The sequence below is a fragment of the Osmia bicornis genome, chromosome 3, assembly GCF_907164935.1.
Source record: "Osmia bicornis bicornis chromosome 3, iOsmBic2.1, whole genome shotgun sequence".
Classification (NCBI taxonomy): Eukaryota; Metazoa; Arthropoda; class Insecta; order Hymenoptera; family Megachilidae; genus Osmia; species Osmia bicornis.
In genome coordinates, this window is record NC_060218.1 from 10,454,714 (window position 1) to 10,481,061 (window position 26,348).

The following is a 26,348-nucleotide window of genomic DNA, read 5'->3' on the forward strand; positions in this document are numbered from 1 at the left end:
CAAAATTTCAGAATTACAAAATTCCTAATTACCAGATTTCCAAAATTACAAAATTACAAAATTCCAGATTTCCAAAATTCTAAAATCTCAAAATTACAAATTTCAAATTTTCTAGGGAACCTAGCTCGCTTTAAAAGATTTGATAATTTTCAATATTTTAAAAAATACGTAGAGATAATCAACTTTTTAAATAATCTTTTGTTGTGAAATCCCATATTTTCACAATTAAACCATGTTTCGTTTGATATATAAAAAAAAACAGCTACATAAGATCTTAATCAGTGGTATAAATGAAAAATGGTTTAAAGAATAATGATCGCGAATTAATTATCAATTATCACATAGAAGGATCGTTTTATTTTCACCGGAGAAAAGCGTTTTCTCTGAAGTTATTTCTGAAATTTAATATTTTTCACAGTTCGCGAGAGATGCAGATTCATTTGTTCACTTTCGTGTTCGATCCAGCAAGCCGAGGAAAAGTTTTCATGGCGTGACGTTCAGCGAAAAGTTTCATTCATTTATTTACACACGTCCAAACAAAGCGCAGCACGCGTGCCGTGCGTCTATCGTATAATTACACGTACTTCGTTCTCTGTGTCCGCGTGTTAATTTCAGTTTTCCACTAAAATTGCTTTTCATTCAATGTTACCAAAAAGAAAGGAAAGAATGTTATTAGAAACAAGTCTCTCAGCTTATCCAGGGAAACAAAATAAACTCGTTTTAACTATCAAACAATTAATGTTGACAAATTTTTAATATATTGAAAAAGTAATATTTAGAGGAATATTTTAGAGTTTAGAAAATAAAAATGGAAAGGTAGATTTTCTATTTTTCTTTTCTTTTTTTCAATGTAGTCTTGTAAGGAATAAAGAATTTTATGTCTTCATTTCATTTCATATATGTATAACAAAATGGCATTACTTAGATATTGCTTACTCCGTAATAAATAAAAACGTAAATAAATAATAATTTTCTGGAAAAATAGCTTTTTCTCTTTATTGTATACGATGAAGGTTTGAGATGAAACAAAACGGTCCTTAAAATACATTATACTGAAAGGTGAAAAGTTTGTAAGGTGACTTCTTTCTGGCTGTTCATCTGATTTTCCGTGGAATGTTTCACTCGAATAAAGTAGTTGACATTCTTTCTAGTATCAAAGCGTACTTTTTAGCTTCACCAGAAATTCTTGTAATAATTGCGCATTGCGAAAGTATGCGAGCAAAGGGTGAACCGAGTGGTTGAAATTTAATAATGAAGCTCAGCTGTTTTCAACAGCCAGTACGCGTCAATTGAATTTGCAACAAATAAATAATTAGAAACGTTTAACCTTTGTTATTTAACGGTGGAACAAGCAAATTCGTTGAAAACGACGGATTTCAGATTTCTGAGAAAAATAATTAAAGTGATAGTGTTAATTACTCCCAAGAGAACGCGTTGTTGGTGGAAACGCAAATCAGACGCTGCGAGTAATTAAATTGCTTATTACGTTTTTAGTTGCGACAGCAACACCTATTTCACTGCTTCCGCTCCATTAATCAATTTTAATTAAACAGACATTACCGTTTAATCGATAGCGGATACGACGACTGATTTTTAAAGCGTATCAGACTTTCGTGCATTCGTTAGTCCATTAAACGTCCTGATTTTTAAAACATTAAAAATCCATGAAGAAATCTTTAGAAAAGGTTTAGTAAATTCATACAATATTTTAAAAATTTACAGTTTCATAAGCATCCTCAATTCGTTCATTTGTAAAAAATTTTAAAAAACGAAGAGAAAAGTATTTTACCCTTTACAGCTTCGTAAGCTTTCTCGATAAGTTGTTTTGTTTATTAAAAAAAGGGAAACATCGTATTCAGCTTAAATGTGTACATTTTGCTCGCTGTATTTTCGCTTTTCCATCTAGATCGTGTCTATTGGGAAATCCTACTTTGTAATATTCAGTTGCAGCACTAATCTGCGTACGACAGCAGCTAAATCAGTAAGAACCGTGAGTTAAATCAAACAATTGAATTGGTAGAAATGAAGTCATACCATGGGCAATGCTTATAAATTCATACGCAATCACTGATGAAAGTGATCCATCCCATAAAACCATTTTCAATAAATTAAACAATAACTTTACGTAATAATGTATGGTATTCAAGGCACTAATTTTATAAAATGTTTTTAACAATTTGATTCCATAATGGTCATTTCACGTCTAATCGATCACACTTTGATCTCAATAACAGAGATTTTGTTTCAAGTGAAAGATGATATAGTACATGTGAAATTAGAGGGAGTTTAATTCGCCACTTTGCTGGTTTCGAATTTGTTTAAAAAATACAGTGCTTTGAAGTTTACAATTTCTGCCTATTTTTAAGCATTCATTTTTTATCTAGAAAACTATTTTCCAATTTTATTTTATTTTTATTTATATAAAATTGCTTTCAGGGAATTATGTTTGATAAAATTAAAGGGTAGATAATTTGCAATTTTAACAAAAATACGACTATTCCTTAAATCTCACATAAAACTAAATAAATATCAGAATCCTCCCTTCATCATTTCCATGGTGTATACAATTGAGATGACATAGGTAATACAGTGTGGTCTTTGGATACACGCGATGGTAAACCAAACGATCGTAGAACTCGTTTATTCAGCATCCCTACGAAGATGCATCGAGGTCGAGGGTAAATTTTTCGGAGGACCCTCACCGTAAATATCGCTGCGCGAAATTGAATAAAATCCTTCGAGGGGGAAAACGTAAGCAAACGAAATACACGGGAGAATGCCGGAACAAAAGCAGTTTCTCACATTTTATTTACTCGGTGCCGAGCCATGATTTCATACACGATTCACGTTATTCTTTATTTCTATAGCTATTTTTAACAGCCAGTTATTCGGCAACCGCTGTTTCCTATTGATCAATGGTAGGTCGAACGTATAAGAATAAATTCCATGCTTCATCTATTATCATCGATCCGATCCTGTTTTTCATTCATGAAAGTATTATCTACGTCGTATTTTATGGAAATTTTTTAGAGTCAATTTTTCTTTAAATTACATTAATATTAAATTCAAAATTTGATACTTTCTGAAAATAATGATACTTTCAGTTGTATAGAATTTAGTAATATAATTAGACATTTTATATAAAGATTAATATAAAAATCTCATTTATTAAAGAAAACTTTATTAAGAAAACTCAGGTCACGCATAATTTTCTTAACTATATTTGTCTCAAGATGACTAATGAAATTAAAATTAAATATTAATCAACAAAAATTCCAAGTATTTATTTGAGAAAATTCAGTATAATTTTAAATTGATTTTATAGAAGATATTCAAAGTCCAAATACAATGACACGATCGAGAAGATTTATGACTTCCGTTTGTTTCTTCTAACAGAAACAACATGACACGAGAAATTTTGTTTCCGAATTAACTCGTTAAACCGCGACTGGTTCGCGTTCAAGTACGAACAGAAGGAAAAGAGGAAATGTTGACGAACGAAACTCCCTTTTGTCTTCGTTAAATCGTGAGTGAGAGGCAGCGAAGATGAATCCACACGAGGAATATTCTTTATCTTCAAAAGCTTCACACACAAAAGATTTCTCTCATCGTCAGTGCCTCTGCTCTATTCCATTCTTATCGCTACTATCCTACGATTCATCCCCTACTGTTTCACGACTTCCCTGCGAAACAAAATGCTGCTCTTCATCATATTTTGATAAGGGATAATACCAGAGTTGTTCGAATCTGTTCGTGAAAATAGGCCATCTTGGGTACACATATTATCTATGTTCCGAATCGGTGACCATCGATCAAGGTTGACCATAATTGATCAGCTGATCAATACAAATAATTAATATATGATTTCGTACTCTAATCAGTGAGAAATCTCATTTTAATGAAATTGATTAAATACTGATACCTACTTGAAAAAAAGAATATTACACTCAAAACCTATGAACTAATGATTGAAATTATTGCTTTTGTGTTCGATAAAAAAGTAAAAAATAATCTTTATTCTGTAAAAAATATTTACAAATTGCAATATAAAAAATGAATATTACAAGTAATTAAAAATTGAGATACCTATTATTATTTAAATAGGAAGAAAATTCATAAATCAAATTCTCAATCATGATGGAATTTCTTTAGCGATTGGAAAAATGTCTGCCCCTTTATCCGCCTGCCCCAAGATTCATCTCCTACCATTTCATGACCTCACCGTAGAACTACTTCCTCGTCATTCTCCGCCAGTACACAATACTTGGCGAATCATTGTAAGTTGTTCGGAAAAGTGAACGATCCTAGTGTATTAGAGGATCATTATTTGAAAACGTCTCTTTGTCGCAGTACCATGAAACGAGAAGAACCGAGCGATATCCGCAGTGCGTATGCCGCACGCTCGTGACCCGCTTCGAAGACGCTTTGAATATCCGACTGGGAATAACGAGAGCCCATTGTTTCGATGGTTTTCGTCGGAGAAGCTGGTTATTTTTCTGTCGCGATAAAACTCCTCGAGGTGGAAAGAGGATGGTTGTCTAGCCCTCCGGGAATGGGCACGTGGTTTGCTATTCGTGGATTCGTGAAATTTTAAAAGGAAAAATTGACTGTAACGTCGGAGAGACATCGATACTACGTCCTTTGGGTTGGGATTCTGTTTTTGGAACGAGGTCTCGGTCGTCGACGAGCAAAAGGTCTAGGTGAACTTTTCAGCAAGATAACCCGAAACGCGTACCAGCTCTTCACGTACATATCAAATAATCTCTTTCATTAGCTTCGAGTATATACCTAGTAATTATTATAGTTCAAAAATTGGGTTAGTTAAGCAATTCGTTTGAACAATCTCTGAATGGATTAGAATGTCGAAAGTATGTTCTTCCATTAAACAGAGGATACACCGTGTACGGAGAATTCACACATAAATAATACCAAATTTTAATTAAACAGAATTCCTTATTCAAGATTTTATAAGCAGCATTCAGTATATCGTGTACCACCTTGTAATGGTATATTTGAAATTTTTACAATGATTTTAATTTTCAAATCACTGTTTTGTTGTTTTTTTCATTGTTAATTAAGAAACTGTAATTACTAATTAGCTCAGAAATAATTTACACAATTTGCAATGAATATAACATAAAACTTGACATTCTATTTCATTTCTAATAAATTATTGTTAATATAAAATATCTGGAAAATCTTTTAATTTAGAACTTTATCGAAATTCGTAATTAAAGAAAAGAAGAATAATTAATTGTTATCATTATCATTATGCTGAACAAATATTTTAATTTATGAGTGAAGAGTAGATGCTTGACCATGCGTAAAGAGTAGAAAAAGTGACCTCTTATCGTTCTTCCGGGTCTCCGTTGATGCTAGTTAGGCCAAGAAAGCGGCACTCTACTTCTTTCACAGGAATCCGTCTTCGTGGTTTCTTGATACATACCGAGGAGAACTCGTGAGACAAGGCAGCCTCTGTACTCGTTCCAATTGGTCCGCTAATGGCATGTGTAACCCGTTGAAACACATATTCGTCTTCGGTGTATCTGGAGCAAACGGATGACGACGTGGTACGCCTTCTGGCTACGCTTGTGACACAGTTTGCCACTTGTAAACGCTTGTATTGTGAATCGTAAACGTTGCTCCTAGACCCGACAGCCTATTATGTCACTTCTGGGTTAATACGAACCGTGAACGTAAATAGAAGGCGGTATAAATGAAATTTCAAAAATATCCTTAGAATTTAACTAAATAAAAATAAATAAAACCTTCAATTATATTATAAGGGAAAAATAGGTAATAATTAAAAAAATAAATATTGTTTAATAATTTTATACGTCTGCGTAGAAATTTTTTTGCGCAAACTCTTGAATCAGAAAATCATGGAAGGGGGTATAAAATATGTACGTAGGAACTTTCTGGGGCAGCTGATATTCCGTACACGTGTTAAAGTCCGAAATTAATTTGCCTGGCATTAGTCAGCGCGGCTACGTTCTTCGCCATAAATCACAGCCGACCGACTGTCATCGTTTTCGTTCCAGTTCCTTCGACGAAGGCCGTTTCGTGTAACAAGGTAAAACGCGCATTCATCTCCGTGCAGAGTGTGCAAAACATAGAAGGTGCGCGTTGATCAACACCACCCTCTAGGTGTTGACGTGGCACGTATATACAGATTGAGAAATCGATAAACACTCGAAGGAGATCAACGAGTTTGACTCGATACCGCGTGTCGGATCGCGTTGAAAGCCTTGTCGTTCTCTTGCCAATGTTTCGAAGGACCTCCTTTAAATCTCGCTTAAAGTTTTCGTTTACGATGCTCGAGAGCTTCCAGGGATTTCGAGTTTGAGGAGGTATCGCGGAAACACGAGGTATTTGTCGGAAATGATGAGTATAGGAAAATCTGAAATAGGGGATGAAGGGAAGTAATATTAAATTAAATGATTTTTAATTGTCTTTTCAATTTCAAGAAATATTTGCTAGTTTCTTACTTTAATGATGAAACTGTGCTACATTTAGATTTATTGTTATTAGTTTTTAATTTTCAAAAAATGAAAGAATATTGCTATTTGGAATTGCTAATTATTATAAATACTATAATAGGATTATTCTATAATTAAATAATTTGTGATTGAAATATGAAACTGATCAAATTCAATCATATAAAAGAAATTGAAAAAAATTATTATACTTGTAATACAAAAAGTAAATAGGTATTTGTTGTTATGTGCAATATAATGTAACAACAAGTTAAATAGAATTATTTCCAATATATCGGAATAATCGACTACCATATCTACTTAAGGTTTAGACTGCCAGTTCTGGTTATGGATTAATGGCTGTGTCCATGTTCATAAATGTTAGCAGTGAGAATATTCGCTTCCATCAATCCTACTATCACCCTCGGTTATCTGACTCTGTCAAGTAATTGTGATGGAAAGTGCAGTAATCGATAGTGTATTAATGCGATTTTCGTCTACAGATATCCAGGGAAGACAACGTTATCAATGATTCATGAAGTGGTGGAACATATGGGTTACCTCGTAACTTTTTGATCAAACTTTGCCTCTGTATTTAATGAATAAAAATGAAGGAAATATTTTATGTAAACCTGGTTCAAACAGTTTTTCCTTACAAGAATATATGTATAACAAAGTGACATAAATCAAAATTTTTTATATATACAATTTTATATTTTTAACTTGAGTCAATTTTTCTATGAGGAGGTAAATTAAAAAATGATATATGTTTCATTGATAATATTTTTGATACACCATGTATACTAAAGGAAGTATGCTCCAAACTAATTGCTTATGGAACTCTTCTCATTAATCATAATTCATTCAATCTATATCCATACCATAATTAACCAATTTCACCCTTGTTTGAATTTTTTCAGAAACGATATGCTACAACCTAAATAATAACAATTATTACAGAGTTTTCTGCATATTCTTGAAATTTTTAGATGAATTACATGACTCATGGTCATCAAGATGACAATTTTTTTTTTTTTTAATCATCTTTATCATGGAACGTAGTAGTTGAGATTCAGTGAGAGCACTATTATCAAACGTAACCCAGAATTTACAAACAGATTATATTGCTTTCATGGGCAGTACCGAGGTACAAATATGCGAGATTCTAGGCTACGCTTCCCATGGACAATAATTTCGCACGATTATGCGACTGCTCGACACATTCCCGACGATTCCTGTCTCACGATTCCGTGGGCGACCTCAGGTGAAATCTGATTAATCTACCTTTCTTCTCTGATTTCCTGCGACCCAGAAACCGTTTCTCGTGATCCCCTTGAATGATCCGTTGTTGATGCGTTTCAACGTGGGCGACGATGGGATATCATGGTGACTGTAAAGTCAGAAATAATTCTTCTCAGAATTTTCAAGATTCACTATCTGAATCATTGTATACGGTGTAAGGTCGATTTAAGTTAGTTCAAAGATATATTCAAAGTTTCAACAACGATAATGTTATTTGTCGAATATGAAAAATTAAATTAATTATTTTTACCAAATTTTTCTAATGAAAATTATTTCAGAATATAGCCAATAACATCAGTTAGTAATGTTACGAGGGGATATACAGAAATTCAATAATATCTGGAATTTGATGAATTTGATTTATCATTGTCAAAGGGATTCGAGGAAATCCTTAGCAGGGAACAATGACTCTGTTGTAGGGCATTCGTCGAAATCACCAAGCCACAACGTTGCTACGTAACCAGAATGTCCAAACAAATGTTATCGATCACAGGTAGTACTAGCTAAAACAGTATGAATCAGGTGTACGGTAGTTCTTCATTGATCAAACAACACATGCGATACAATTGTACGCGTTTCCACGAAACTGAAACTATTAACATGGAATACTAACCAAGTACCACTTCGAATTCTGATGAAACTTCAATATCATATAATATTCCAGAAAATATCCAACACATACCTGTACTATATTTTTATTTTTATTTATTTTTATTTCGAAAACATGGAAATAGGTTCCTGAACTTTGATGGAGTATTCTACTTTTCCTAAGAATAAAACTTCCATAAAATATAAACCCTTTTTATTTGCAAATTACTGAAAAATTATTCTACTGTATTGTTAACTTTTCATGGATTTACATGGATCAACTTTTCATATTATCAAATATCAAAATTTTAATTTAACACATTCTCTGCCATGTATACCATTTTCAATATACGCTGAATTTTTTGAATTAGGCTATGTTATATTTTTACCATTAAAAAATTGACAATCGAGCACGCGATATCGCGTGCGGACTACATCGAGTCGTGTTACAGGAAACGCGTTAAACAAAAAATGTTTGTATTTTGGAAGTAGGACTTGGTACTTTTAGAAAGTCCAAAGGTCCAAAATGGGACCACCTGTCATCCTATGAATCTGAAAATATTTATTGAGAAATAAAATGACTTTTTTCCAAAACTTTTCGTCGCAGTCGACGTGTTAATGGATGGTTTTCAAGGACGCATATATACGTCGAAAGGATTAAAGGGGAGCAGATATTTCATCGTAGACGTGGTCGAATTTCCTCCACTCGTTACCACAATTACGCCGTTCCTGAGCAACCATCCATATATCCGTACATTGTGTCCATCCAGCTGGCATCGGGACCCATCTGTTTCTGGATCGTCGGTTTGGACAATTGGCCGCTCTGTCTCCGCTATTTTATACTCGGTCATCGTGGTTCAACCATCGATACGCGGTTCCAATTACCGGAAGATGCGAAAAACGATCGCGTGGCGAGACACGCGAAAATGATAGCGTTTCGTGGAACGACGGTAAAGACTGACCGTGGACATTGAGAAGTTGTTCGAAGAATAGTTTTTTTTTTTTCATCGAACACAATTTTCAACGGTAATTCAGTTTTTCTGGGAAAAGCTATCCGTTGGTGGTCAAAAAATACACGGTTTAAAGATAATAGTCTGAAAATTATATAAACCGAAAGGAGTAATTCTATAGAAAAAAAAGAAAATGTGAAAGAAATTTTTTTTTATTTGGGAATATTAATTTTAACCCTTGCTTAGATTGCGGGGACCCCAACTCTCTTTTATTGTGAGTTTAATTACTTGGAAATTGAGAGTAATTCTCTATCTATTGTTTCATAATATTTTTCAAAAAACAATTTGTAGACCTAAATTTGCAAATCTGAGGGTTTAATTATTTATTTGATATTCAGTAACTTGACTTAACAAATTTACTTGTAATCTAATACTCTACATATGTTTATGTTTATTGTATTGGATAAGGGAGAACATACAATGAAACAGGATACCCACCCACGAACAGAAATTGTTCAAATGTAGCATTCTGTTCTTCCATATTGAATTTCATCAAAAGCAAAAATTATTTATTTTAAAATATATAAATTGCTGTACCTAGAAACACAATAGTACTTAATAACAGTACCAAAAATGTAACATCACCTAAGTAGAAAATATTTAAAATTTGTAGAATAAAATAATATTTTTCGACATATTAGGAGGGAATACATTTCACAGTAATTTTGAAAAAAATTGTTGGGTAGTTTTTGAATTTTTCATTTACACTCTCTACTCAATTACGTAGAAGATTTATCACGTTGAAGCATGTTTTGCAACAGACAGGCGAAACTGAAACACCGAGGCCAACAGTAGGATAAGCTTTGGCTAAATAATTGCAGTGTTTCGCGCCTCGGACCACTTCAAGCCCTTTCTTTCGTCATTCTTTTCGCAAAGTACCGGCTTAACTCTTACGTTTGAAACTTCAGAAGAACGTTTAATTATCCTTGAATCCCTTGCTTTTTCTTCGTTACATGTCGACTTTGCTTACTGTTGTCTTTTCTCTTTTTGATGCATTTACGTTGGAGTTTAATTGCGAGGCAAACATTTAACACGAAACAAAATTAAAATTTATCATCTCTTAATAAACTGTCTTCATTAATTAAAAATTTAAATTGAAATATTGAAAAGTAAAGGTGAAATTTTTTAAGGTTTATTCTCTTCACATTAGAAATTTAGATTTTTAATTCAATCAGTGACAGCGAAAATTCCAATTTAATTTTAAGCTCATTACTATTTTTTAGAATTTCTATTTCTCTTTCAACGCCATTTTCCCTAGGGAAGGTTATTTCGCTCGATACTGAACATGAAAACTGGAAGCGTTCCTTGCAACGATAAATCAGATAGCAAAACGATACTCCGCTAATGATACTCAGCTATCATCTATCAATTGATTGATGTTGATACGAAATAGTTTATTGCGTACCATAACGTTGCATCAACTTGAAAGCGGAGCTTGATTTAGATTGACGTTCTATCATTGAATGATGATAAATACACGGTTTACCTTATTACTCGTAAAACTTGTTTACGAAAGAAGAAGAAATAAATATAATATGATATCATACAATAAAATTATATTAAAGAATATTAAATCATACCAGTTTTTGAAGCATAGAAAGATTTTGACACGATTTGATGACATAAAAGTATTTTAAAATATCACTTATGGCATATCAATTTAAAGCTTAAAGTTTCAAGAAAATGATTACGTAAACTTTTAATGGAGATTCATAAAACAAAGTGGCTGATTTTCCTGTAAAGTAAACAATAAATACATATGATGACAATCTAATAATGTTCTTTCTCTTCTTTCTAAATTTATTGATATATTACGAATATCAACAAAAGCTTTATATAGTTATTTTTATTAAATCTTAAGCTTTAAATTGATGTACCATAAGCGGTATTTCATAATAGTTTTATGTCATGAAACGCGTTTAGTACGATAACCTACCACTTTCATAAAACATGGATTATAAACGTTTTAAAAGGAAGCTTATCGATTCCTCGTCTCGGTTCTTGATTAGCGTTCGCCTTGCCAAGCTTACAAAACCAGTATAAATGGAAAATGAAGACGACGAATAAGAAAGGAGCGGCAAGATTCGAGTCGCCAACGCAAAAGTTCGCAGCAGAGTGTCGCGTCAGCTCGACGGCTCGTTTTTCGGTAGCAATGGCACAACTGCATTCCCCGGTACCAAAATGCCGTCGATGCGGTGGAGAATGCACTCCTTAGGACCGCGAGTTATTTTAAGAGAACTGGTTTGGTCGCTGTGCTATATTTACTTTTCTCCGGCATGCCAAAGTCATTGACAGGGACTCTTGCAGGGACCACCTCACCTTCCTCGTCCTTCGGATTCGATGCCGCGAAAGATCGAGATCGAATCCATCGTCGATCTATGTTCAATACCCATCGAATCCCTCACCATTGATTCGAACATCTTTGAAAATTTCGAAAATCTTTGATCCGTCAGTGATCGGTGAAGTGTTGAAATTTTGCTTTGACTATCCAAATTAATTTATTATTTTCTTTTTAAATAAATGATCGTGACTACGGAATCGGTTTTTAGGTTCGTTCTTGCGGGAAGCCATTTATGCGTTGAATACTTGCGAGGTTTGACTGGACTGATTAGACAAGGTTCGATGGTCTTTTAGCGTTCTGACTTTTACTCTGTAAATTGCATAGATTGCGATATTCTAATCTTAGGAGTCCACTTTAAGACTTGTATTCTAATTCAAACTGTATCAGAAATTCTTAGCAATTTCAGAAGTGATAGTCTAATTTAAGGAGTACTTGAAATTCTTAACAGTATCAGCACTTATACTCTAATTTTAGCAGTATTACAAATTTTTAGCAATATCAGAAATGGCATCCTTATTTTAGCCTTAGGAGAACTAATTTTATATTGTTAGTAATATTAGAAAATATTTCTTGACATTGAACTTGAGAAAAATATTAAAAAATTTGTAAGTTTCTGTTTTATATCCTCAATTTAGAAGATGATTCATTATTTTCATCGTAACAATTCGAAACGCTGATTCTCTACTTTAAAATTCAATGAATTCGATGGGGAAGTGAAGAAAGTATTTAAGGAACCGATGTTAATTTTATCTAAACTAAGTTGGTTACCGACAACAGGGGTACTTTACATTCCAGGTTAACAGGATAAAACTGTCTTTGTTATTTTCGTAAACGTTTATTCTGGTTTTGCTAGGTATTTTTAGCTATGACGCTGCTAACCACCATGCACTAGCCTCTGTCATAGTTTATACATTCACCATTTGTTTGCAGAAATTTTATTTCTTAAGAAATTGGATGATTTATTTTCTACAATTTTACGTTATTTCTGATTACAGGTAATGTTTTAACCCCAGTCATATTACAAGAAGTAACAGCCAGTTTCAAGCACACAGTTAAAGGTAATCTGAATTTTATAGGAATTAAAACATTTTATGTTAAATTAGAATTCCTGCTTTTTTAAATCTCTGATATTTTTAACATCTACCTACTTAAACTTATTTTTATAATGTGTGGATATAAAAAAAAATTATATTGATAAAATTTTCAAAAAATTTGTTAATATGGAAATAAGAAAAATTCACGAAATGATAATTAGCATTAAAATTAGTTTAAAATCAAATTATTTGTTTGCACAATTTTGATGGTGGAGTTCTGATTTAAAACCAAGATAATTTGCAAATTTCCCTGCAAATTACATGATCTGCTTTCCCCATTAACTACTGTAAACACCCAAATATGTTCATAAGGTAATAAGCACATAAACGGAAATATTAATTCCCCTGCTTATATCATAAAGTTATAATTGAAGTATTACTTTCATTTACATATAATTTTTCGAACATTTTCAAATTTTGTATCATAATGTCATGGTAGCCCAAAGCCAGCAGTTCTATTGTCACGTAAAATCTCACCCTAATTGCGAAATGACAGAACACGTCATCGTGGACAATGTTTCGAATAACATTGTCGTCTCGAAAGCATCACAACTCGGTTGTGTGCGAGTACGCGGTTCGGTTATTACATTAAACTCGGCTTCGTGTCGCTGTTTAAACTGTCACCGCGAGGCTTCCTCGGGGAATTTACCGATTAGTTCGCAAAAGACCAAGACATCGATGTATGTCACGTAACTCGAAAGCTCCAAATTGACTTGAGACGAATCACCGCGGGTAAATTTGGAAGTTCTAATTAGGCAACACTTAACTCGTTCTGTGCCTCTCTAGAAACATTAATAATAAAACATAAATAGTAAAACTTTATTTACTCAAACTATGTACACTGATGTAATTAATTGGAAAAAGAATGGCCAATGAAAACTTTTAATTAAAATTTAATTTGACAAATTTTTATATAATTTTGAACAGTTCCTTGTAAAAATATAAATTTAAGACAGAAGTTTAGTGTGTTAATTTAAAATTAGACTGGTACATAGAAAGTTAAATCGTGAAACCTGAATCGGGTAGCTAGAAACAGTATTAGGCGTAATCTGAAACTGTGCTAATTGGAAAGGGAGAAAAAATTTTGTGAAAGAGAAGAGAAGGACAGTGTAAATTTGAAGATGCTAATGATTAAAAAAGTGTTAGAAATTAAAAATTTTTTATTAAAATTTTAGAATATATTAGAGAAGAAAAAAATAAGTTCTATGAGTATAAAGTATTCAAAGAAAATGCAAAAGTATTAATTGAAAGTCCAAGTTAATTAGTGATTTAAAAGACGGCAACGCGGTATGAAATTGAAGCAGATACGGTAATTAGGTAGTCATGAATACACTTATTATCATAATCCCGTTTTATTTATTAACATGCTTCTAGCACTTGTTAGAGCAATTTTATATTTCTAAATTAATGGACACATGATATTTAAATAATGGAATCTAGATTCTGACATGTTTATCTAAAGTACATATTCAACTTTCGTTTGTTACCAAATTTAACATTTTTAAACAGCAAATCATTTTTTTAAATATTCAGTTTATTTTAATAATTTCTGTGGATGATGAACATAGTACCATTTGAATTAAATTAATCAATAGAAGAACAATAAATCATGTTTCAAGAAATCACCCTGACGTTCAGGCAAAAAATAAATGGTACCTGTGCACTCTAATCCCAAAGGGAAAGAAGGAACACAAAATGGCACAGACTGTATTGGAAATAGAATAACGAGCATTGACAGAGATCCAAGAAGAAAACTGAAGCAAAGATGAAGTATAATAACTGGATGTCAACAGGCACAACCATGTGGAACATTGGTGCGCGTACGATTCTCCTAACATGTCATTCCATCCATTCCAGAACTTCTTATGTATTTCTATCTCTATCTCTCTCCTTTACCCTCCGTTGAGTTTCTTGTCATCTTCTTGGATGTCCTCCCTTTTCCCAGCTGGTTGGAGCGCATAAATAAAATAAGAGGCTGGCTGACACTTAGCAAGCCCTAACCATACGCGTTATGCGGCCGACGAGTAAATTGATATGTCACCGACAGAGTTAATAAAGTTAATCGTGGATGCAAAGTAAATTAAGGGCATCGCCTTCAGGGAGAAGGTTAACAAGAATGCTGAGGTCGCGACGAAGGTCAACTGTTTGCTAGATGAAAATTCATCATGGGTATAGATAACCCTCTTATACCACGTAGGTGTAAAATTATGGCTGCTTTAATGTAACAGGTGATTTTCAAGCAAAATTATTTTAATATAAAATCAAAATTTGTAAAAAAATTATTTTAATGGAAAATCAAAATTTTCAAGAAAATTATTTTCGTGGAAAATCAAGAACTTCAAAATATTATTGTGATGGAAAATCAAGATTTTGAGGGAAACTATTTTGGTGGAAAATCAAAGTTTTCAAGAAATTATTTTGATGGAAAATCAAGACATTTTCTTAAATTTTAATTTAATTATATATATAAATTGAAGTTGTAAACATTACCGTTGTAAACATTGTGCCATCACCGAAAAAGAATTATGCATATAATGGTATCTGATGTTTCGCGTAACCATATTGAACAAACATGAAAGAGAAAATTAATAAAGACACCAAGGGAATATGTAGAAGCGAGGTGGCTGCTCCAGCTAACGAGTTAAGACCGTGTTACGAAGCAAACGCAAATTAGAGATATTCGTCAGCGGTTGCATCGCGTGTTCATTTCCCCTGGCCACGTTGTTTGTCGTTCACCAACTGATTACTACACTCTCCCCTATCATGCTACTTGGCCAAGTTGATTTTCATCTCCGACATGAACAGACGTTCTTGTACCGCGCTCGACATAGGTCTGTTCGTTGTGCTCTCCTGCACATCTGTTCTACAATTGTATTATTACGTAACAGAAAGGAAGATGAAGAATATTGTTGAATATACCATTCTTCTTCGCATAATTGTCATAAGTAGCATTTTGGAAAATTTAAAAAAAATGTGTAATGTGAAAAATATATTGAAATACAAATATTTCTAAATACCTTAGAAAATAGAAAAATAGAAAAATTTTATAGTAATGAAATTCCATAATTCCATGATGTGAAAAATACAGTGAAATTTGGATATATCCAAATATCTTGAAAAATTTAGGAAAAGTGTGCAATATGAAAAATATATTGAAATTCAAATATTCCTAGATATCTTGGAAAATAGAAAAATAGTAAAATTTTGTAATAATGAAATTCCATGATGCAGAACTCTATATTCCAAAATTAATTATGGAAATTGAAAACGAAGCATAAAATAAGTTTCCAGACCACCCTAATTCAACCTTTTTGCACTTTATTCGAAGTTCAATATTTGAAGTTTTGCGGGTGCAGAAAGTTTTTAGATGGAAGTTTCAAAGGCTGAATGATTTAAAACGACTTCAATATCTGATCAAACGTTGATTACAGAATACTTTATATCATTTCAACACCTCCATCCTGTTTGACGATAGATCGTATGATAAATTGATTTAAAGTTAATTTTCTTTAGTTTGCTGATTTACGGAATGTTCTATTTCTGTTCGTGAGAAAGGAAATTGTACAGGAACAGAGAAGAATTTTAAAGTTTAAGTGGGACACGGTAGAATTTAATTATTATGAAAGTTGGATTAGGTTATTCAGGAATTACTCTTTGATAATAAATGAGTTAGAGATGATCTAAATTAAAATCAGTCCATTCACAAATCAAGAGCTTAATTGCATAATTCGGTCATTTATTTTATTAGTTATTATATTATATTATAGTAATATTATTATATTATATTATATATTAAATTAGTAAGAAAATTCATTTTCTCATTTAACTCTTTCGCTTATTATATACGTAAAATGCTAATGGCAACAGAGATTGTTAATTTAATAACAAAGAACTTGTTGAAGAAATTTGACTGCTTGACAACAAATTTTTATCATTTGAATTCTGATACGAAGAATGAGTTGATTACTTTATCTTTTGCGAGAATTGCAATATCTAATCTGTCAGCAATTACCATCCAAGTAATGCAATTACGTATTTTGAGCTCATTGTAAACATTGCAAGTTATTTACAGTTTAAATTTCTGTTTCAACATTTTAAAACATTGAATAAATATTAAAAGTATATTTCTCGTTCAGCTTTTCAAAGAACGCCCTTTTAATATTAAAAACATTGATTAAATATTAAAAATAAATTGCGGCTGAAGTTTCCTTGGCCCTTTTTCAACATCTTAATACATGCGGTAAATATTAAAAATAAATTTCAATTCCAGCATAATAAAAGTTACAAAAGTTACATGTACCTAAAGAATTTTTTATTCCACCGAGTTTACAAGCCCAGTAATTTCAGAGTCATTTATTTTTCATTCAAAAGTAATTTTGCGTTAAAACGCTTTGCTTTTGAAAGCATTCCCATTCAATGTTTCTATTTCGAAAGGGATTCATAATAAATTCACGTATTGAAATTTTTGTATGTAAAGATGAAAAAGAGAGTTTTTCAATAATACCGACCAGGTATCACGATGACACTATTTTTAGGCGACCTTCGTTACCCCAAAAACCTTCGAGGAAGACCTCACAACCTTTGCTGAGTTTTAAAGATGTATGATACGTTCTCCGTGATATCGAACAGCTTTTACTCGACGTCAACCTATATCTTGCTTCTAGTTTAAAAATATTTTCCTTCTCATGAAAAATATTCTTTAGTCTTAGTACTTTATCATATTATAAACAGTTCAGAATTTACTTTTTGAAATATGATAGCAATTATTTATTATACACATAAGAATCTTGTAATTACGTTGAAGAACCCTCTTCACTAGGTATACTCGTAATTAAATTAGGTTTTTTTAGGGAAAATAATGATATATAGAAGTAGAAATTCAGAGAAAATCCCAATTTTGACGATATTAATATTAAAAGTTATTTAGAAACAAAATAATATAATTTTTAATTGTTAAGTATTATAAAATTTAGTATATAGCTAAAAATGATTAATAATACATAAATATCTATTCAAATTTTCCCGCGTAAACATTTACACGCAAGTGATGGGGGGTTAGACCTATATATGGGGCTCTCTGCCCTGCATTGTCATTCTTCTTCCGGACACCGAGATGGAAGGACGGGAGCCCGGGATATCGCCAATTTCCCTGGGAAAGCCTTTAATCACGAGTGCAATAAATAGATTTTACTTAAATTATAACAAAATTCTTAATATTATACTTTTAATTTTCTTGGTTCTTACACTCATAAAAATATTAATTGTCGGTTTCCGACGAAAGGGTTAATTAAATCTCCTAATACATTAAGCTGTACATCAATAAAAATTCATATAAAAATTTCGGAATCCACATCCGGAGCAATAGTCATTTTCTTTCGAAACAATCATTGAATCTTCGATGAACAACGATGTCGATAAGTGAATGATAGATAAAAGTCGTTTCTTTTTGATATAAAGAAACATCCTCTTCGGGCGAAAAGACGGTCGAATATTTCGCCGGTGAAGTGAACTTCCTCGTACGTTATTTTACTCATATCAGCAAGAAATACCAGGACAGCGAAGCTTGAACGCATAAACCTGCAGGCGATAAAGCTTATAGTGAAATTCCTTGGCACATAACCGCTCGAAGAACCGGTACACCTCGTTATGCTCTTATGCTTTCGAACTGTCGTACAGTTGCCGACTGATAACATCTTTCTAATAGTGTGATATCATCCATGAGCTATTATAAATAGCAGAAATGACAATTTGGCCTAGATTGATTCTAGGGTGGTGCACCATTCAAATAGCGATAGTTCAATTATGATCTTCGATTCTTTTTCATTTCAATTTTATAAATTTTTGTTTATTATTCCTGATAGTAAAATTGATTTATGGATCCTTGGATAATGGATTATTGGAAAAGTATTAATCTAAATTTGAATTTAACATTAATTAACAATAATATTGTATTTTCAACATTTGTACATTGATTATTTAATGCTTGAGTATTATTACGTTTGAAATGTCGAATAAAATTAAAAATTACGATTAAATGTTAAATAAAATTGAAGCATTCCGCGAATACAATTTATTTGGTCGTATTTAGACTGTAATCTGTGACACGAGAGTGACTATAAGGCAAAGGGTTTAATCGGCGCCCCAGTTGATTGGTTTCATTGTTAGCTTAATGGAATTAGTTACGTCACGCGCGAACGTTTTGGTTAAAATGAATCTTGCGATCGATTTTTCGTTGCATTTATTTCTGTGAAGTATCGGTACATTTATAGTGGATATTTCATCTATCAGTAACGTTGCTGCGATATCATTTCTGTAATAATATAAAAATTCAATGATTTTAATTTTACCAAATAAAATTAGATACATTATTTAAAAAATATATTAACATTCATAAACGTTTCATGACGTCACAACGGTACCATGAATTCTTAAAAACTAGCGATCGTACATCTGCAAATTCTTCTATCATTTATAGACCCGTAGACCGTGACTCGTTGCCATTCAAAATCACTTGAAAATCTTGGCGATCTTAGGATTCCGTCGATCGTGGAATTCCATTCGTCGCATCAGCAACGATGGAGAGCATCTTGCTTTTCCCACGTGTTCGTTTTCCCATTGCTTGTTCGCATTTCCGAAAAAAAAAAGTCCGAGACGTCGCACCCGCGCCCGCAAAAATTCCACATGGGAATCAACGTACCGTGATAAAGGTCCCGTAGTAAAATTCCTCGGCGTGCACGAGGAGGTGGCTGCTACGCGCTTCCACCTTACGGTTCTGAACGGTCACCAAATGGTTGGCGACTAAAGCTCCATTCACACTGACGATATTAACCCCACACAAACTTATGACATAAAAGTACCATAAAATACCACTTCTGACGTATCAATTCAAACCTCGTGGTTCGAGAAAAATGATTATATAAACGTTTCATCGATACTTTTAATACAAAATGGTCGACTGTCAATCGCAGCCAACAATTAGCGATTTTGAAACGTATTAAGTCTGGCACGATTTGGTGACATAAAAGTATTATAAAATAACACTTGTGATATATTAATTTAAAGCTTAGGATTCAAGGAAAATAATTATCTAAATGTTTCATTAATATTTTCAATAAAAATTAACTAAATTATAGTTTTACAAAATGAGACCGCAAGTTATGTTCAAACAAGCATAATGATAAATTCTTATGAGAAAAAATGTAGAATAAATTACCAATTACTATTTTATAATTATTTTCAGATTTTCTCCGTTTCGAAATTCTTCGTTTCAAATCCAAGAATTCAATTTCAATTTTCAATTTTTAATTTTTATTTTTCAATTTTCAATTTTCAATTTTTACTATTTCAAATGGTATTTGAAATTTTCAATTTTTACTATTTCAAATGGTATTTGAAATTTTCAATTTCACTATGTCAAGCTGTTATAATTTTTACTATTTCAAATGGTATTTGAAATTTTCAATTTTTACTATTTCAAATGGTATTTGAAATTTTCAATTTCCCTATGTCAAGCTGTTATAATTTTTGCTATTTCTTGTAATCCATTCGAAATCTGTCCGAAGCTGCGATCAGTGTGAAAGCAGCGACACCTCGGCCGCTTATCTGGCGCCACAGAGAATGGCCAGTCTGAAACGGGCTTAACGACTCAGAGTAGGTACAGAGTATACCTACTGCGGAGGTAGCGGCGACACAAACAGGCTGACTGACTCACACAACGGATCGAGTGTGGTATAGTAACGGCGGCAAGAGTTTCGCGTCTCGAGCGAGCGAGTAGTCGTGCTCAGAATCGCGGAGCTTCAGCTCGGCCGGTGTGGTTGCGGGCCTCTCCTTCTCGAAGAAACGAGCGGAACGCGGCTCCTCCGAATACCTGTTCTCTGGTTCCTCTCTCACCTGGACGGATCCAGTGAATTCCATGGAAACGAGCTGGGCGCCACGATCCCAACAGCCTCTGTTAGCGACGCCTCGCTCTGATTTATGCACGCTGATACACGTGATTTGTGCGCGACGGGAACACGGTTTCCGGTGAATCCCCTGGGAAACACGAACACCGTTCGCGGAATTTTCTCGCCCAGCTTCCTGCGGGAGAGACCGTTGTTTCGCGTTCGAACGATGATCGGTAATTTGTGAGCGTCGCTTAAAAACTGCCCGTCCTTCCCAACAGCGACGAGACAGAAACAGCCCCATCTTCGAAGGGCCGCTCGATTTCCATGGAACTGTCCTTAGGAATTTAAGGAACACTGGGACGGGATACGCTCTGAATTCCATGAGTGACCATCGGATCGTAGGAGGAGTCGCATTCAGTTTTGTTGTCGAAGAGCCAGGCGTGTTAGGGGATCGGTGAATATATTTTTCCGACGATGAATGACAGAAAGAAATTTGGAAATTTCAAGATTTTATTTAGTGGTTCCAGTGGGATATTCTTGATGGGATATGTTTTTTTAAATGAATTATGTGATTTATCGGGTGTATTTGAATCAGAGTAATTCGATTCAATTCTGTTGGGAAAGATATGATACAGTTATAAGTGCGGTGAGAAAAGTTTGAGACTGGATATAAATTATCTTTCAGGACATTGTATTCAGTTGAAATGAATTAACGTGGGAAGCTGATTTTCTAAGATTAATTCATAACTGTATGAAGTATACGTAAGTTGTTTGATAATCAAGGTGTCAATTAGATTTATATTGATCTGTGATTAGTAATTTGTTGATTTTCTAATTGAATTTAGAGTATTTTCTAAAAATTCATTAATGTGGAGCAACTGATCTCTGATTACATAATTTGAGAATTCCTTTATGTCAATTGATAATTAAAAATTTTCTATTCCTTTTTAATTGCAATTAACATTATTAAAAGTTAATCATTTTCGATTGATCCATCCACGTACCTATAAAACATTAAAAAATTCATGAATTCGTTCAATAATCAAAGTGTTAATTAAATCTGTGTCATTCTATGTATAATGAATAAATTCCCCTCCTCTGACGTTATACATGAAAGATTAAAGCAATTTAATTTTTCAACGGATTTCATAATAATTATTAAAATTCTACCTATAAAACATCATACTTAATCAAGGTATTAATTACATCTATATCACTTCGTGATATACCCATTCTTCAGAACTAAACTAATGAAATTTTCTAATTAAATTAAATATCCCGTTGAAACTGAAAGAATCGAAAGATCCATGAAATAACAGGTGCATTCGAATACCCATCAAAATGTTTCCCTGCAAGTTACACATCCGAACCGTAGAAAAACCCAAACAACGCGTTACCTGACGTTCAATTACGTCCAGCATTCGTGTCTGTGTTACCAAACGAGACATTTGCATCGTTCGAAGGTCGACTGATTCACTGGTCTTGCAAGAAAACCAAAAATCTCCCTACCTGGCTCGTCCAAGGACCACCGTATTGTTACGAGATTTAAAGCCGTCGAGGCTGGTTTCATTTTATGGGAACGTCACTGATGCTCTCTAACGACGTCGTTCAAGTATTCGAAGTTGGAAAGGTCAGAGAAGTTTGAACGATGTTGAAGCCACGCTCTTGGACCGTTATCGCGCGTTTCACCGAGCATTCTTTACGTGTCATCGGACCGAATATCTGTGCACGCAAGGAAATCAACGCGGCTGCTAATTAACGTGTAATTAACAGATCGCAATCTGTGTAATGAGGAATCGGTACGAAATGCCCGAGTCATAGGATACTGGCAGTCCAATTACTTGACGACCGCAACTGGAAGATTTGATTGGTTCGCATGGTAAATACCTGAGCGTTTCGTTTGGCTGGATTACACGGGACGAATTCCATCGAATTACATTGTGCAAAGAATGTTGTGCACCAACAGCTGGGATCGTTTCAGTTTGTTAGCGAATTGCGTGAGCTGCTCAAATTGGAAGATAACCTGGCCTAAGGTAAATTAACCTGACCTTCTTTTTACTTGCTGAAATTCTTCCGAAAACACCTGTTGCACCTTTGGGAAACAGAAATTTGAAGACGTATATTTGGTCGTGTACACATTTTGGCAAAAAATTGTGTTGATTTAAGATGAATAATTAAGATGAATATTTATATGTAAAATATATTATTTGAGAAAGTAAAAGAATTTAAAAATACGTCCGATTTTCAAAGTGGCTAAAAATAATTCGTTACTAAATTTTATAAATGATATTGTTAATGATTTGAGAGCAACCGATTCGCTGTTGCGAAATGAGAGGATAAACTATTTTTCAAGAGATTGCACTTGGAATGAATTAATGTGAAGGGAAACTGATCTTCTATGATTGATGTACCTAGATTTACAATCTGGTATCTAGAAAGTCGAAGAGTTCTGCAATTCATGAGCTCGTTCAATATTCAAAGTTCTCAATTATACATCTTTTCTAATTTAACATTCCAAAGCTGGTTACAATAAAAAAAAAATTTTTGAAGAAGTCATACTTTTACACCAGTTCAATGATTCAAAGAACTTTGCGAATCAAAATAAATTCCAATCGTCTGTCTATTTATAAACCTTACGTCAAAAATACCTGTAAGTCAGATAACCGATTAATCGAACGATGAAAGTATCGGCACACCTTAATCAGTCCTCTATGAGATCTCAACTTGAACAGTTCAAACAAAAATCTGAACATCTAAATAACAAATGGATGGATCAATCGTGATCTAAAAATTTCTCATTTGCAAATGAAGCTTTATAAAGAAAATTATTTTATTTAGATTCTTCATTGATGATTCGTTACATTTTTTTAAGTGCAGTTTCTCTCTGCTATTAACAACAGATAATTATGTTATTTATCAAAAAACAGGAATACTACATTTGAACGTTAATGACTCCAATAGTTAATTTTAATTAAAAATTTATCATAATTATCTAGGTCAAAAATTATCTAATAAGTGCAACTTCCATATCTTCTATTAGTAAAGAATAATTATTACATTATTTATTAAAACTTTGACCCTAAAAGCTGTTACAGTAAAAAGATTAACACATTCGATACCGATGACGCACCTGGTGCGTCTTAAGACCACTTTTGAAATTTAAAGTTTTTGACGATTTCATGACATAAAAGTATCGCAAAGTGACACTTATAATACATCAATTTAAAGCGTAAGGTATCAGGAAAACGATTACATAAAGATTTTAACAATATTTTCAACATAAATCGTTTGATTCTTTATTGTAACATACGATGTAGATTAAAAAGGTTTCCATTCGTTTTGCTGGTCTCGAATGTGTTAATAACTCAGATCATCAATTAAATAATTCAGAATAATCCCAATAATGTCTACTGACCGCGTGAACAATTACTCGTGCAAAAGTTCGATGAAAATCTGATAAAGGAACTAATTCAACGTATGGCCATGGTAAATCGTGTTCGAAAGTAAGAACACCGTTGTGGCGGGAAGGTATCATTAGTTTTAACGATGGAAAGGGTTTCGTGGTTATGTTTCCACGGTATTTCATCGTCGAGTTTCCTCGATCGAGACTGAAAGCTTGGACAGGGAAGAAGCGAAAAAGAGGGTCGCGTTAATCGCGGCGAGTGCAAATAATGTGTGTCGAGAAGGGAGGACACGAGAAAAAATGAAAATGGATGAAGATGATCGAGTAGCAAAGAGTCGAGTGAATCGTTCGGTGGTTTGATGGAATATTTAGTTGACACGCGAAATATTCATCAGCTGTGAACGTTTTGATTAATGGTGACATTTGTGATACAGTTTGGAAATCAACGATAGTGCACCTGTGTTGAATGTTTAAACAACTGTTTGCGATGAGAGTGGATACCTTTATGACGGAACAAATTTCATGGGATATCCGACGTCCATGAAGGAAAGATGCGTGAGTATTTTTATTCTAGAATAATTAGATTATTTAACCCTTTCAATGTTATTCATTCTACTGTTCGAGATGAAGATTATACTTTCATAAACGCTATACTTGTAAATATTTATAAGGAAAATGCAATTAATTGTAGAAAAGAAATTTAACAAAAGAAACGAAAATTCACAAAATATCCTAATTTATTTCAAAATAAATGTGTTCCCAGTACGAGATTAGGAACGTCTTAAATGAGAATAATTTTTATTAAACAATAATATTTAATAAATAAATGACAAAAAGTTAAATACGAAAATCATCAATACGTGACAAAGCATTAATATTCAATTAAGTTTTGCATTTATATACAGTGTGTCCCACGTAACTGGAAACAGTCCAATATTTCCTAAACTATTAAAGATACAGGAAATTGCTTTGGTGGTCATTGCATGGTAGGATGGAGCAACATCTTGACGTAGACAAATTTTTTTTTGCATCATTATTTCCAAAAATGTAATGTCAAAGTTTGGTTTTTTAAATGGAACTATATATTTTTTTTTCGATCATTTCATAGTGCTTTTGAAATCGAATTCATTTTCTCCCGTGAAAAATCTCCAAATTTGTTAGCGCAATATCTCGTAAACAAATGAAAATCAAGTGTATACATGCAAGCTTAATGAATTCGATTTCAAAAGCACTATGAAATGATCGAAAGAAAAACATATAGTTCCATTTAAAAAACCAAACTTTGCCATTATATTTTTGGAAATAATGATGCAAAAAAAAATTTGTCTACGTCAAAATGTTGCTCTATCTTATCATGCAATGACCACCAAAGCAATTTCCTGTATCTTTAATAGTTTAGGAAATATTGGAGTGTTTCCAGTTACGTGGGACACAATTTGAAACTTAGAAAAAATATAAGATGTTTCGAATGGCATTAAAGTAAAAGCGTAAACGAAAAGAACAACGGTATAAATACCTCTAAAGTACTTGAAAGTTTTAAAAGTCTGGAAAATCGTAAAAGTTTTAAATGTCACGAAACTCTTGATTCTATAAAATCCCATTACCATAGCATCTGAATAACTTTCCTGTAATATGATTCAAGATCTGAACGATGTTACATCCTTTTCGTTTTCGAGACTTTCGATACTCTGAGAGCTTTTAAGGCACAAATTTCCATAATTTTCAAGAATTTTAAAAAAATCTGTCAATTTCAAATTTGTACAAATTTCCCACAAATTTTCTATTTACGAACAATGATCCTTCCTGTTAATTTATCTCCAAGATTTATATCGAATGTTTTAAAATGACACGGAAAAGGATTAACCACTGTTATTCCCGCGGTGCCAGTAATTTCTAATAATTTTTCACGCGAAACGAGCCAAGGACAACAAAAATGAACGTTCTAGTACGGCGAAGAAAAATGACGGGCAGAAAGCACGGTTATTAAGAAAGCAGGGTGAAAAAATGATACGACGTCTGCGTTACAACGATTAACCATGGTACCACTTAAGAATTTCATATAAGAAACAGGCTGAACGAGATACATACATAGTACTACCAGTCCGCCCACCATATTCGTTTGATCGTTACGAGAGAAGAAGAAAAAAAGAAGTATATAAAGAAAGAAAAGGAATAGCGATGTTCGCTCGGAGCCTATTGATTCATCTCATCTCCCTTGATGCATTATTCAAGAATCGCCACGAGATACAGA

General features: G+C 33.1%; 1 protein-coding gene across 2 annotated transcripts in view; it reads left to right on the forward strand.

The window, feature by feature from the left end:
- LOC114874315 overlaps positions 1-26,348 on the forward strand; it is a 125,338-nt gene that overhangs the window by 47,014 nt on the left and 51,976 nt on the right. Inside the window, exon 3 of one of the 2 annotated variants that reach the window (XM_029183494.2) lies at positions 12,713-12,775. The exons of the other annotated variant lie outside the window; for it this stretch is intronic. Coding sequence (XP_029039327.2) covers positions 12,713-12,775 — 63 coding nt within the window. The remainder of the gene's footprint in view (positions 1-12,712; positions 12,776-26,348) is intronic. 2 annotated transcript variants of the gene reach the window in all.